Source organism: Globicephala melas, chromosome 7 (genome assembly GCF_963455315.2).
Source record: "Globicephala melas chromosome 7, mGloMel1.2, whole genome shotgun sequence".
In the NCBI taxonomy this organism is placed as follows: domain Eukaryota; kingdom Metazoa; phylum Chordata; class Mammalia; order Artiodactyla; family Delphinidae; genus Globicephala; species Globicephala melas.
In genome coordinates this window covers 23,172,434-23,187,347 of record NC_083320.1, presented here as the reverse complement: position 1 = coordinate 23,187,347, position 14,914 = coordinate 23,172,434, and the positions used below count along the sequence as shown (strand labels likewise).

General features: G+C 33.6%; 1 protein-coding gene across 2 annotated transcripts in view; it reads left to right on the top strand.

The window, feature by feature from the left end:
• Window positions 1-14,914, top strand: part of SPAG16 (sperm associated antigen 16) — an 885,872-nt gene that overhangs the window by 412,157 nt on the left and 458,801 nt on the right. For both annotated transcript variants that reach the window (XM_060301456.2, XM_060301455.2), the window contains one exon: window positions 1,666-1,809. In XM_060301456.2, the coding sequence (XP_060157439.1) occupies window positions 1,666-1,809 (144 nt within the window). The remainder of the gene's footprint in view (window positions 1-1,665; window positions 1,810-14,914) is intronic.

Below are 14,914 nucleotides of genomic sequence, written 5' to 3'. Positions count from 1 at the left end.
GCCCGGAAAGCTGTGAGCTAACATACATCATACTCAGTAGCTTCAAGGATTTGGTTTGCCTTCTTATGTGTGTTTGAATATAGAATTCATTTCAATCTGACATGTTTTACCTCTCATCATATTTTTCTTCTAATTAAGTTCTATAAATGTATCCTCTCCCCAGTTTGAGCTGTAATAAATTCCTTTCCTGAACTGGCCTTCTGGAAGTCACAAACCAATTATGATGAATTACAAAATGAATAATTCCCCTTCTACTATGTTTATTTTGAGCAGCAAAGTGCTAGAGAAAAGGGAAACTGTTTCACCAGAAAGAAGGACCTGCTCATAGTAGTCACATGCCTGTGAGTTGAATAGTTCCAATACTGACCCCGGCAAATTTCCAAAACTGGATAGGTCTAATGGAAAGGCATGATTTTTCAGCTCACAATTCTGGGATTTAGTGGTATTATTGGAAGGGATCCATAAGGAGAAAAGTTTTGCTCTCATGTAAGCCCTGGAGTTACTCATGTAGGTATGGACCCAGACCATGATTTCTTTGGGAAATTGATTTCCTAAAGTCTTTTTTGCAGAAGAAGGGAACAATGCCATTCATAGAATGGACTGTGGGAGAAATGAATGTGTAATTCTTATTTTTTAAGTCATTATTTGTTTAAGTCATTATTTAAGTCATTATTTGTTTCACTTCACTGTATAGGCAAGTAAATGCATTATGTCTTTGATTTGAGATGGCTATGTTGAAACTGAACAATTTGTTGCTAATATTTAGGCTGGTATTTTAATAGGTGCTTAACATTCGGCACATTCGTTCCCATTACATTGTAAGGCATAGATGAAACGCTATATAAATAAGATTAAAGCATTGCCATAGATAAAATATCAGGCATTAACCTTTTAGACTCTTGATTTTAGAATGGATTAGCTTCAGTAAATAAATAAACAGCCACAATGATCATAGTCTGGCTCAAATAATACTGCTTAATGTGTTAATCATTAATTTTACATACTTCTTTCTCAATTCCCTCTATGCCTTTATAGAGTGGGAATTGTCTTCTGCATCCTGAATTCATTACTGTAATTTGTGTACTGTGCATTGACTGAAGCAAATTTAGGTGGCATATTAATGAAGAATTTGAGCTCCTTTGTGTAGATAGTGGACCATGGAGTTAATGTTTCATTTATAGAATTTATTACAGAACTATGATAATGTGGTTATGATTCATGATCTTTTCCTGGATAATGCCTGATTTAAGATACACTATAGTCTGAAAAGAAGTTTGCTTTTATATAATAAGCATGGCTACTGGTCCAAATATCCTAACACCAAATTTTCATTGGCATAACTTTTCCTCCCTGAAAGAAAAAAAACAGAATTATTGTTTCAAACCAGAATTAGACATGAGCATTCACCTAAATCAACCATCCCATTTTTCAAATGAGGAATCTGAGATCCAGTGAAGTTAATTAGATTGATGGCATTCAAGAAGCCATAAGCTAGAGCTATAGCCAGGACGTCGAACCTGGCTCTTCTGGCTTCTGAGCCAGCATTCTGAGTAAGCCGTCCTGCCTGGCTGAAAAGGATCATCCCTGCCATTTCATTTGTTTCCAGTATGAAACCATTCACTGTTATCTCCCCGTAACTACCTTTTCTTCTCTTTCCCTGTGTAGCATCATCACGCACCCCCGCAAAGACATCCTCATCTCCTGTGGGGAGGACCGCGTCTGGAAAGTGGTGGGGCTCCCCAAAGGCAATGTGCTTCTCACAGGATTGGGCCACACCGACTGGCTTTCGGATTGCTGCTTCCATCCCAGGTCAGTACACACAACTCCCAGAGCCAGCCTGATCTCTCCAGGAATGCATTTGTTTACTCTGTGTCTTCACTCTGCTGGCTTTTTTTTTTTTTTTCTTAAACCACTTTATTGAAGTATGAATAGGTGTACATATTTAATATATACGACCTGATAAGTTTGGAGTTAAGTATACATCCTTGAAATCATCACTACAATCTATACCATAAACATATCTATCATCTCCAAAAGTTTCTTCCCATCCACTTTATTTTATCATCATCATCATCATTATAAAAATACTTAACGTAAGATCTACCTTCTTAGCAATTTTTTAAGTATTCAATAAGTATCATTTGCTGTAGGCTCTGTACTATACAGTAGATCTCTAGGACTCACTCATCTTGTATAAATGAAACTTGAAACTTTGTACTGCCACTTTTCTCTCTGCAACCCCGCCTCTTCCACTGAATTTTGAAATGTGTAGATAATGTTCCTTTGGCTTTCCTTATATTGACTTTAGATTGATTGCTTTTGATATTTAGTACATGTAAAACTTAGTCCACATGCTGATGCATTTAAAAAGAGTAATAAGCTTCCCAGGACAAGCATTAGAAATGCTCCTTGTACTCATAAGCTATGAAAAGGCACATGAATTTCAATAATGCATATCAGTGTTTACTTTGCCTCTGTTAATCTTGCATGTTTTCCTTTTAGAATTAAGTTTTCTACCAAAAAGGATCAGGAGGCAGTGATCAATTTCTTTAAAAATTTCAATGATACTCAAGACATTAAAGAAAACAAAGCAGAACTGAAGGCATTGAGCCCTGTAATTTTCAGGATTCACTGAATTTTTGTACCAAAAGAACAGGGGCACAGAAGGAAAGACACTGTTAAACATGTAGTACATTATTCTGGTGGCAGGAAGCTCTGCCCACAGTTGCTTGTGGTCAACTGCTATCCCTAATCCCAACTGTCTTCTCTTATTCAACATTATGCTTAACATTTGTTAAGCATCTGGCTCTATCTGGCTCTTTCTAACAGTCTCTGGTCTAACTACTCTTGGAGATGCATAGTCCGTAGTGCAACTTCTCAACCATTCCACTGGGAAATTTTGGTCTTAGGAGGACCTTATTGATTTTTGTTTGTTTGTTTTCACAAGACTTTTTTTTTTTAAACCATCTTTGTCTTATCCTTAGTATGAATGTCAATGAAATTAGATTGAAATAAAAGTAACTAAATTGTCCAGAAATTTGTGTGTTAATGAGAAGAGTAAACTAATTTTTTAATTTTAATTTTTGAAAATGTTTTTAAAATATAATTTTAAAATTATACCAAATAAAATATAATTTTAAAATTATACCAAATATAATTTTAAAATTATACCAAATAATTTTACCAAATAATCTTTGGTACTAGATGTTTGAATTTAATTTTTGAACATGTAATGCGTTCTGTATCTGGTATATGGATAAACAAATCTGCCCTGCCTCTCATGTCTCAGAAACATAAAGCCCATCTTGCAAGCAGAGACAACACAATTAGAAGTGTAGCCTATCACTTCTGTAGCTGCTGGGCATACTAATCAGATTTCTATAATACCCTGTCACCATGACAACCCGTGACTCTGAAATTTTCTCATTAATGTTTGACCAGCACATGGTCCTTTTAATAGATCTTCCTGTTTTTCCAGTCAATTACTGAAATTAAAATGAGGTGAAATACATCATTATTCACTCATAGTATGAATTTACTTTCAGTACTTTCTTTGGCAGAATTTTAGTAAAATGTAGCCACACTCCTTTTTTCTAATGCATGTGGGATAAAAATAACGAGAGAAAATACATTTAGCTATATGTGTTTTAAGTAAGAGATAATGAATAGCAAGTGTTCCATTTGTAGAATTGGTGAAAATAATAAATAATTATTAGAAACTACAGCAAAAAAGCTCTTTTTTATTTGGGGTAGAGATCGGTTCTGAAGGAGTTTATATTTCAGGCCTCAGACATTTTATAATGCTTACTGCATGTAAATCAACACCGAAGACCATACATTATGGACTATAATATATATAATATATGCATATATATACATACATAATATTTATACCTTAAAAGTTGTTTCTGAAATTTAAGTTTGTGATATTTGATTTTTAGTTTTGCTTAGATAATTTGGTTGGTAAAAAAAGAATTTATTGTTAAAGATAATATCTTTCCTATTTATATACTCATCTATAATCAAAGAATCAAACATAAAATAAATTTGATTCAAATATGACACTTTAATCTGTAGTTGGATCTTTGATTAGTAAATGCAGTCATAGTCTTCCTCAGAGCCCATCTTTGTGATTAGCTTGGTTCTGCTCCCTTGGATGACGTCCAGAGTAGACACATTATAATGTGACACCTGTCTAATTCCTCTTCTCTTCACATAGAAAAATAAACTCCTACATTTTTTTTACTTTATTTTTAATTGTAATTGTTTCTAGTTGAGTGTTTTCTGTAACTTCCAGTTGTATGTATTCCTGATTACTATGACATTCAAGCCACTGTGTCTCCTGCCACAGTGACATAATTCAGATTTCTTTTGGGGGTCAAACCCACTTGATATGACAGTGGTATATACACTGAGTGACCCAAATCAGTCTTAGTCATCTTGTTTCCCTTGTCATAACGGACATCTTCAATACATAAATGACGAACACAACAGGCATAATAATATTAATATCAGGAAAAAGAGGACTAACAGAAAAAAGTTAAAATGGGAGGGTAACTAAATATCACTTGAGGATCAGATAATATGATGTTGAAATATATAAAACAAAGCTCGTAAATAAAAGAAGATTCTGCCAAAAGTATAGTCACCAGAGTCAAAGACTTCAAAGTATATCAGTTTTTAATACGTGAAGTAAACAAAGTTACAGTAGAATTAGAGAAATTAATAAAATAGCAAGTGTATTTAGTGTTATATATTGAACTTTATACTTTATGAAGAGAGATTGTAGATTCTTTGAAATCATTGTTAGGTTTTTAAAACTATATAACTCTTAAACCACAAATTTAACATAAATGAATTCTTCAGAATAACAAACATACAAACTAAAGTTTGTGAGCAAGATTCAGTAGTAAAAGAAAATAAATCAATAACTAAAATATAATAAAATCTCAATTATTAAAAAGTAAATAAATGAATATTGGGTCAGAGAACTATAAACAGTTATTACCTAGTTGATAAACAGTCCCAAACACAATACTTATCAAACTTACGAGATGTAACCAGAAGTGTGCTCAGAGTAGAATTTATCACTTTGATAGTTTTATTTTTTAAATGAAAAAAAAGAAAATAAGTGAATTATGAATTTAAATTAAAAAGTACAACTGGTCAACAAATATAGAAAAGCAAAGAATGGATAAGTGAAAAGTAGAAATGAATGAATTAGAATAAAAAGAGTACATTTATATTAATCCAAAAGGTTTTTTTCAAGAAAAAATAATAAAATAAGGAACTATAATATTGAAGTAAGTAGATAACTCAATAAAAGAAAAAAAACATGTAGGAAACAGAAATATTAACCTTAGCAATTTGGAAAGAGTTAAAACCATAAATACAGAGATGAAAAAATATATGTTTGGAATTCTTGATAAAATAATAGATTTCTATGAAAATAAACATCACCAATATTGAACCAAGTTGGAGCAGAGACCCAGAATAGATTAATAACAGTGGAAGAAACTGAGTTCTAGAAGTTCTGCTTTTCATTCCCATCTTCTGAAGTTTTATGACTGAGTTTTAAAAACTTTATTTAAAAAAAACAAGATAAATTAGTTAATTTTTAGGTTCACTGAATTTTCTGAGGACAAGAAAAAAATGAAATTTTATTACTGGTTTCACAAACATAGCATAAACATAATTTTAAATTGGGCAAGTGTAGTACCCCTGCCATAACTCTAGGCCCTTTTCATAATTATAGATGCAGAACTTTTAAAGAGACTGCAGAAAATGGAATTCAGTTGTATGTTTAAAAAGAGTGGCATACAATGACCAAGTAAGATTTGTACTTGAAAAGCGTGGAATATATAAGTGATCCAACTATGAGGACATCATATTATAAATTATACTAATAGTTAGCATTCAAAGTTAATTTAAAGTTGTTGGGTAAAAATCTAGCATCTATACTTAAGACACAGATGTTTGCAAATATTATTAAGCCCCATGTGTTGGAATTGACAAGGAGAATGGATTTTGGAACAGCTGGGAACTAAGACGGTCTGGCAGGTGAGTGTAGAATCTGGATGCCATGGAGTCGGATGGGTCAAACGAGGAATGGGTATTCACGGGTAATAGAGCAAAGTGGGGAACATAAAACCAAACAGGCAAAAATACCTAAAATCCAAATAGAAGCAAAGCCTCTTTGTCTAAGCCTTCGGTAGCTATGCAAGGCATTGTTACTTGTCCAGTTGGTATTTATTCTCAATAAAGGTTATCCACATTTTTTCTTTTTCTTAATGATAATGGTTATATTTTATTAAAATATTTTCAACACTGAAATTTTCTAACATATTTATAAGTTAAAAAATAAAATGTATGTGGAAAACTTTTAACTATAAACACTATATAAATATTATACAGACTCTACAAAATGAAGGCAATTTAAAACTCTTACTGCAAAGGCTGTATTCTTTTAAAATAACACTATACACATAATTAAATCATTGTCATCTATTGTTTACAGTACAATTGGTTTTGATTGCATCTAAGTTTTTAAGTTCCTTAGTAGAATTTGTGAATCAAGACGCTTTTTTAGAAATGACATGGGTAACTAATCACTGTAGAACCAGCTATTATTACATGTTTACCACTAGATGGCGATCATACAGTGGTAAGGTAAAGCACCCTTTGCATTTACTGGGTAGACTGATGAACTGGCTGTTGAAAGTGATTCATTGGTTGCTGAAAATGACGAAGGGGTGGAGCTATGCAGAGAATGTGCATTGGTGCTGCCTTTGCACTGTTGAAAGAATGAAATGTACAGTGCCAAAAAGCAGGAACCTTAAGCATAATCCTGTGCAAGGTAGACGTCATGCTCTAAACTGCTAAAACATGGAATCAGAGTTTCAGGTTGCCCAAATTAGAATCCTACCTTCACCTTTGCTAGTCCTGTCAGTTTTCTTGTCTGCAAAATGGATGCAATAATGATATCTACTTTGTGGGTTAATTATGAAGGCTAAATTCTATCATATATGAAAAACACAAGTTCTGTTGCCTGGCAACTGTATGCTCAAGAAATGTTACCTATTATTATTTTTTATTCATTGATAGGTATGTTGAGAACTTAGATCAGAAATTTTTATAAAATTGGTAGCCTTAAACACAGTGGGTTAGGAAGGAAAGACTATATTGTGATGTCTGGGTTACACCAAGCTAGAATTAGAAGAATGCTCTCAAATCATGAAACATTTGAGGATCATGTCTGAAGGTCTTACCAAGTTAAAAATAAAATCATTTATAAACTGAAAACAAATATAATTAATGCAAAAAGATGTATGTTACTCATCTGTCCTTAGCCCTTAAAAATGTGTCTCTTTAAAAATTGTACCAAGTAGCTCATCGTATTTTGCTTTTACAGAAGAGAGAAAGAATTCTGCATATTTCCTTTTTTTTAGGTTCTAGAAGGAAAATAATTGGCTAGAGACACCAAAAAAATTACTTTTTGAAATTAAAAGTATTTAAATTGAAAGCATTTAAAAATAAAATATTTTTGTTGTTTTTGAGGAAAGTAAAGCACGTAATGTTTGACCTGCTCTGTCCACAGGCAGGTATTATTATTGTTGGCCCATTTAGACTAGCTTTGGGCAAATGAAACAGAGTTGTATATAAATCTCCGGGTTAATATCAATAGATCAATAAAACGTACACTACACTACCTTAATAATACATCATTTGGTCTTTACCTAATAAAGGAGGACTGCTCAATGACAGTAACATGGTTTTGAATGTAAATACAATGTCCAGTTCTCTGGTACTTGAGGTTGCATTTTCTTTGATATGAGCACAGCTTATTACTTGAAACAGCATGTATCTTCCCAGATATCTCTATAAAATGAAAGTAGTTGGGATTAGTGGTTTAAACAATTTCACAGTGCTGCATTTTTTTTCCTGATCTCACTGCCTGAGACAGAAACAGAGCTGGCAGCATCCTGTTAAACATAACTTCTACCCTTATAAGCTGATTTATGAATTTGTGAGTAAATGGGTCTCTACAGAATCCCTCATATTCTCTCTTTGTGGTACAAGCTACCTGTTCATGTATTTATACAGTGCCTAAAACCATAGTATGAAAGCTCTCTGACAGGTATATCGTTTAGTTATTAAAAAATGGAAACATGGTTAACCGTTTTATTTTCTATAAACATAAAGCCAAGAGTTCAAATTTCAAAAGGTAATGAAGGGATTGACATACCATTTCCCTAAGATTGTGATGTTCTGAGCTTCAGAGGTAGATACTTTCATAATCCGGAAACCTCAGTAGATTTTTACCAAGATAATTTTGAGATATACCTATTAAATAATAAAATTCCACTTTATATTCTTTGAAGAGGTGTATGTTATGCTTCTTAATATAGTTCTTAATATAGTTTGTCACCTGTATGTGAAGAGGCTAAGCATAACAGCATACTTCTTTAAATGTTTTTCTGGTCTAATTCTAAAAGGAATACATGATCACCATAGAGAAAAGTGTTAAGAAAATAAAAATATCCCATAGTCTCACAACTCAGTGCAAACTTGGAGAGACTGCCCAAGGGCTGTCCTCGGGCAAGGGGCGGAATCTGGTTCTACATGTAAGAAGCACCTTCTAAAGTCAGGCTTGTTTTCATGTGTCAGTGTGACAGAGAACCAGGTAGGTCATTTTATTTAATCTCTGAGAGCCTCAGCTGCTCATTTGAAAATGGGGATTACCTACTTATAAGCTTTTCATGAAGAATGCATGAGAAAATCTATCTAAAACATTTAGCAGCCCTGGGCTCAGAGTAAGCCTTTGGTAAAAGTAGCACTGTTGGTGTTGTTTGGCAGATTCTAGCCGAGATCTGGTTTCCTCTGAAACCAATATTGTCTCCAGGTCTATTGGCCTGTCTCTCTCTTTCTAGCAAGAAAAAAAAGAAAAAAAAAATCTGAGGAATACTATAAGCTTATTTAGGGCAGGGTCTGTATCTTATTCATCTCTATATCCTTGGGACATAGCTTATCAATTGAAACATTATAGGGAATCAATAACTATTTAATTAAAATGAACAGAGTAGAAGATAATAGACCAGGATATGACCACTTTTTCTCATACTCTTGGTAGTATCATGTGATTATACGGATATACTCACAAACATACACATGCATACACACACGCACCACTTGTTACCACTGAGATCACTTTATCATAGGAACTTAAAACCTAATATTAGCCCTTCATTTGACATAAAAACCCTAAAATATAAAATCTTCTCTGAATAATATTGTACTGAGGATAAATTTCAGTCAAAAGTCCAATCATTAGGGGAAGAACTTCAAAAATCTCTCCTTCATAAAAGCAGAGAGAACACTGGCAAAAATTGTCACAATGAACTTTTCAGAACTCTAGAAATTAACCAAGCATGGACCAATTAAAGGAGCATTTATTTAAAAAAAATTACTGCACCCGAGTAAGAATGTGACCTTTTCATTGTTTAAACTTGCCCCATCCGCTTCCCTTTCTTTCCCCAACTCTGCAGTAGTCTTGAAAACCAACTGCTTCACAACCATGGTAGCAAGTAGCAGAGCAGAACAAGTTTGGAAAGCTCCACAAAGCCCCATTCTCAGAGAAATGTCACTATCTGAACTTTCAAGAAGCCCCCTGGAAACCCCTATTTGCAGGGCCTGTTTTTATTTGACCTGAGTCAGGGCTTACTTTGTATGAATGGACAATTTTCCAGGGCATTTGTAGCAAACAATCAGCAGTACATGTTTAATATTGCAGCTGCCTGAGGTAGCAATAACAGTTAGGCAAACAAGAAGTTAAGCAAAATTCTTAAACAGGAAACCTAGATAATTAAATGTCCATAGGGAGCATTGAAACACTATCATGTTCCTAGGAATATCAACGGACACATGCATTTGGAGGGCATGCTCAGGAAAGATTTCAGAAGGGTCTAATCTCTCACAGCTGGCTGAGCTGTGAAGTTCAGCTCAAGCAGGAAGCAAAGGCTAAGTAAGGCAGAGTTGTGAATTTCCAGAGTGTTGAACACGTGCCCCAACAGAGCCAGTCAACAAAGACTGGATGACTCATTCGTTCAAGGCATTTAAACATCACCTGTTTAATCGTTAACAAAACAGGCAGACTTCTCTGACCCCACACAACAAAGAATATAGACTATTGAATTACTTCAGGAAAATCACTAAAAACAGCAACAACAAACCCTGGAGAGGAGGAAATCTCATTTATAGACTTTCCACATTGTACTATTTAAAATGTCAGGTTTTCAAAAATGACAAAAAATTGAAAGCATGAAAAAGAGCTGGACAAGATGCTGCAGAATCCATAAATGGGTTAAATAACAAGGTGGAATTAAAATTGCAGATGGAATTAAGATAATCAGCTGACTTTAAAAAGATTATCCTGGATTGTCCAGGAGGGCCCAATGTAATCGCAAGGCTCCTTGAAATGTGAAAGAGGAAGGCAGAAGGGTCAGAGAAAGAGCAATGTGATGCCATGTGTTGTGAGAAAGAGCTGCTCGCCTGGAGACGCCAGAAAGAACCAGCCCTTTTGTTATCTTGACTTCAGCCCAATGATACTTGTTTCAGAATTTTGGCCTCCAGAATTAGAAAATAATAAATTCATGTTATTTTATTTCCACTGTTTGTGGTAATTCGTTACAGCAGCAAAAAGAAAATACACATATCTTGTACTACTATTGTTAAATTTATTCCTAAGTATTTTAATCTTTTTGATGCTATTGTAAGTGAAAATGGTTTCTTAATTTAATTTTCAGATTGTTCAGTCCTAAGGTACAGAAATACAGTTGATTATTGTATATTGATCTTGTATCAATATACAATATCTCATTTATTAATTTTAATATTTTTAGTAGATTTCTTAGAATATTCCCTATATTTTATCTTGGCATGTTACCTGTGAGAATAGTGTTCCTTTTCCAGTATAGATACCTTTTACTTCTTTTTCTTATCTAATTATTCACCTAAAGCCTCTAGAACAATGTTGAATATGCATGGTAAGAGGAGATGTCTTTGTCTTATTTCTGATCTTAGGGGGAAAGTTTTCCATCTTTCATCACTAAGTATGTTAGCTGTGAATTTTTTGTAGATGTATTTGTCAGGTTGAGGAAGTTCCCTTCTATTCCCAATTTGCTGATTGTGTTTCTTACGTTATATAAACTTCATGTGTACAAATTATATTTTGACTTCTGTATACTCTACAGTGTGCTCACCAACAAAAGTTGTTTTCATCCGTCAACAGTTGACCCCTTTACCTATCTTACCCTTCCTTCACTTCTCTTCCCCTCTGGTAACACTACTCTGTCCTGTATCTATATGTTTGTTTTTGTTTATTTAGTTAATTTGTTTATTTAATATGCCACATACAAGTAAAATGATATGGTATTTCTCTGTCTTATTTCACTTAGCATAATACCCTCAAGGTCCATCCGTGTTGCCTCAAATGGCAAGATTTCACATTTTTATGGCTGAGAAGAGTTCCACTGTATGTATATACCACATCTTCCTTACCCATTCATCCCATCAGTGGACACTTATGTTGTTTCCATATCTTGGCTATTATAAATAATGCTGCAATGAAAATAGGGGTGAATATATCTTTTTGAGTTAATATTTTCATATTCTTCAGATAAATACTCAAAAGTGGAATAGCTGGATCATATGGTAGTTCTACTCTTAATATTTTGAAGAATCCTCATATTGTTTTCCATAGTGGCTGCACAAATTCAAATTCCCTCTGACAGTGTATGAGGTTTCCTTTTTCTCCATATCATCCCCAACAGTTGTTATTTCTTGGCTTTTTGGAAACCCTTTTAATGTTGCTGGATTCAGTTTGCTAGTTTTTGTTGAGGATGTTTGCATGTGTATTCACAAGAGATATAGATTGTAGTTTTCTTGTGATATCTTTGTCTGGTTTGGGAATCACTGCAATACTGGCTTCACTGAATGAGTTGGGAAGTTTCCCTCATATTTTTTGGAAGAATTTATAAAAGATTAGTGTTAATTCTCTAAATATTTGGCGAGATTCATCAGTGAAGCCATCTGGTTCTAGCCTTTTATTTGTGGAATAATTTTTATTACTAATTCAGTTAGAGGTTTTTTTTTTCATTTCACCTAGATTATCTAATTTGTTGCCATATTGTTGCCATATTTATTGCAAAGTTGTTCATAGCTTCCTGTATCATCATTTTTAATTCTGTAAATTTGGTAATGATGCCCCTTTCTTCATTTTTTTTTTTATTGAAATATAGTTGATTTACTGGTATGTTGTGTTAGTTTCTGGTATACAACAGCATGATTATACACATGTTCTTTTGCATATTCTTTTCCATGACAGGATATTGAATATAGTTCCCTATGCTATACAGCAGGACCTTGTTGTTTATTTTATATATAGTAATTTGTATCTGCTAATCCCAAACTCCTAATTTATCCCTCCCCTACCCCCTTCCCCTTTGGTAACGTTTGTTTTCTACGTCTGTGAATCTGTTTCTTTTTTGTAAATAAGTTCATTTGTAATATATTTTAGATTCCACATAAAAATGATATCATACGGTATTTGTATTTTTCTTCTGACTCACTTCACTTATATGATAATCTCTAAGTCATCCATGTTGCTGCAAATGGCATTATTTCATTCTTTTTTAGGGCTGTGTAGTATTCCATTATATATATATCACATCATCTTTATCTATTCACCTGCTGATGGACATTTATGTTGCTTCCATGTCTTGGCTATTGTAAATAGTGCTGCTGTGAACATTGGGGTGCATGTATCTTTACAAATTAGAGTTTTCTCTGGATATATGTCCAGAAGTGGGATTGTTGGATCATATCACAACTCTATTTTTAGTTTTTTAAGGAACCTCCATACGGTTTTCCATAGTGGCTGCACCAATTTACATTCCCACCAATAGTGTAGCAGGGTTCCCTTTTCTCTACACCCTCTCCAGAATTTGTTATTTGTAGACTTTTTAATGATTGCCATTCTGACTGCTGTTAGGTGATACCTCATTGTAGTCTTGATTTACATTTCTCTAATAATTAGTGATGTTGAGCTTCTTTTCATGTGCCTGTTGGCCATCTGTAAATCTTCTTTGGAAGAAGACCTTCTATTTAGGTCTTCTGCCCATTTTTTATTGTGTTGTTTGTTTTTTTGTTATTGAGTTATATGAACTCTTTGTATATTTTGGAAATTAAGCCCTTGTTGGTCACACTGTTTGCAAATATTTTCTCCCATTCCATAGGTTGCCTTTGCATTTTATGGTTTCCTTTGCTGTGCAAAAGCTTGTAAGCTTGATTAGGTTCCATTTGTTTATTTTTGCTTTTATTTCTATTGCCTTGGGAGACTGACCTAAGAAAACATTGCTATGATTTATGTCACAGAATGTTTTGCCAATGTTCTCTTATAGGAGTTTTATGGTGCCATGTCTTATATTTAACTCTTTAAGCCATTTTGAGTTTATATTTGTGTGTGGTGTGAGGGAGTGTGTAGCTTCATTGATTTACATGCAGCTGTCCAACTTTCTCAACATCACCTGCTGAAGAGACAGTGTTTTCTCCACTGTGTATTCTGGCCTCCTTTGTCAAAGATTAATTGACCTTGTGGGTGTATTTCTGGGCTCTCTATTGTGTTCCATTAAACCATGTGACTGTTCTTGTGCCAATACCATGCTGTTTGATTACTATGGCTTTGTAACATTGTCTGAATTCTAGGAGGGTTATGCTGCTAGCTTTGTTCTTTTTCCTAAGGATTTCTTTGGCAATTCTGGGTGTTTTGTGGTTCCATATAAATTTTAGGATTATTTGTTCTAGTTCTGTGAGAAATGTCATGGGAAACATGATAAGGATTGCATTAAATCTGTAGATTAATTTGGGTACTATGACCATTTTGACAATATTAATTCTTCCAATCCAAAAGCATGGAATATGTTTCCATTCCTTAGAATCATCTTTAATTTATCAATGTTTTATAGTTCTCAGCATATAAGTCTTTCACCTCCTTGTTCAGGTTTACTCCTAAGTATTTTATTTTTTGGATGAAATTTTAAAAGGGATTTTTTTTCACTTTACATTTCTGATATTTCATTATTTGTGTAAAGAAATACAACCAATTTCTGTACGTTAATCTTGTATCCTGCTACTTTGCTGGATTCATTTATCAGTTCTAGTAGTTTTTGTGTGGAGTCTTTAGGGTTTTCTTTATATAGTATCATGTCATCTGCATATAATGACAATTTTACCCATTTCCTTCCAATTTGAATACCTTTTATTTCTTTTCTTGTCTGATTGTTATGGCTAGAACTTCCAATACTATGTTGAATAGAAGTGGTGAGAGTGGGCATCCTTGTCTTGTTCCAGATTATAGTGGGAAGGATTTCAGCTTTCTACCATTGAGTATTATGTTGGCTGTGTGTTTGTCATACATAGCTTTTATCATGTTGAGATATGTCTTTTCTATACCCACTTTGGTAAGAGATTTTAATCATGAATGGATGTTGAATTTTATCAAATGCTTTTTCTGCATATATCGAGACAGTCTTACGGTTTTTGTCTTTTCTTTTGTTGATCAGTGTATCACATTGTTTAATTTGTGTATTTTGAACCATCCTTGTGACCCTGGGGTGAATCCAACTTGATTGTGGTGTATGATCTTTATTTATGTATTGTTGGATTGGTTGGCTAGAAATTTTTTGCATCTATATTAATCAAAGATATTGGCCTATAATTTTCTTTTCTGGTAGTGTCTTTGTCTGGTTATGGTATTAGGATTATGATGGCTTCATAGAATAATTTGGGGAGTATTGCCTCCTCTTCAAACTTTTGGAAGAGTTTGAGAAAAATCAGTTTAAATTCTTCTTTGTATGTT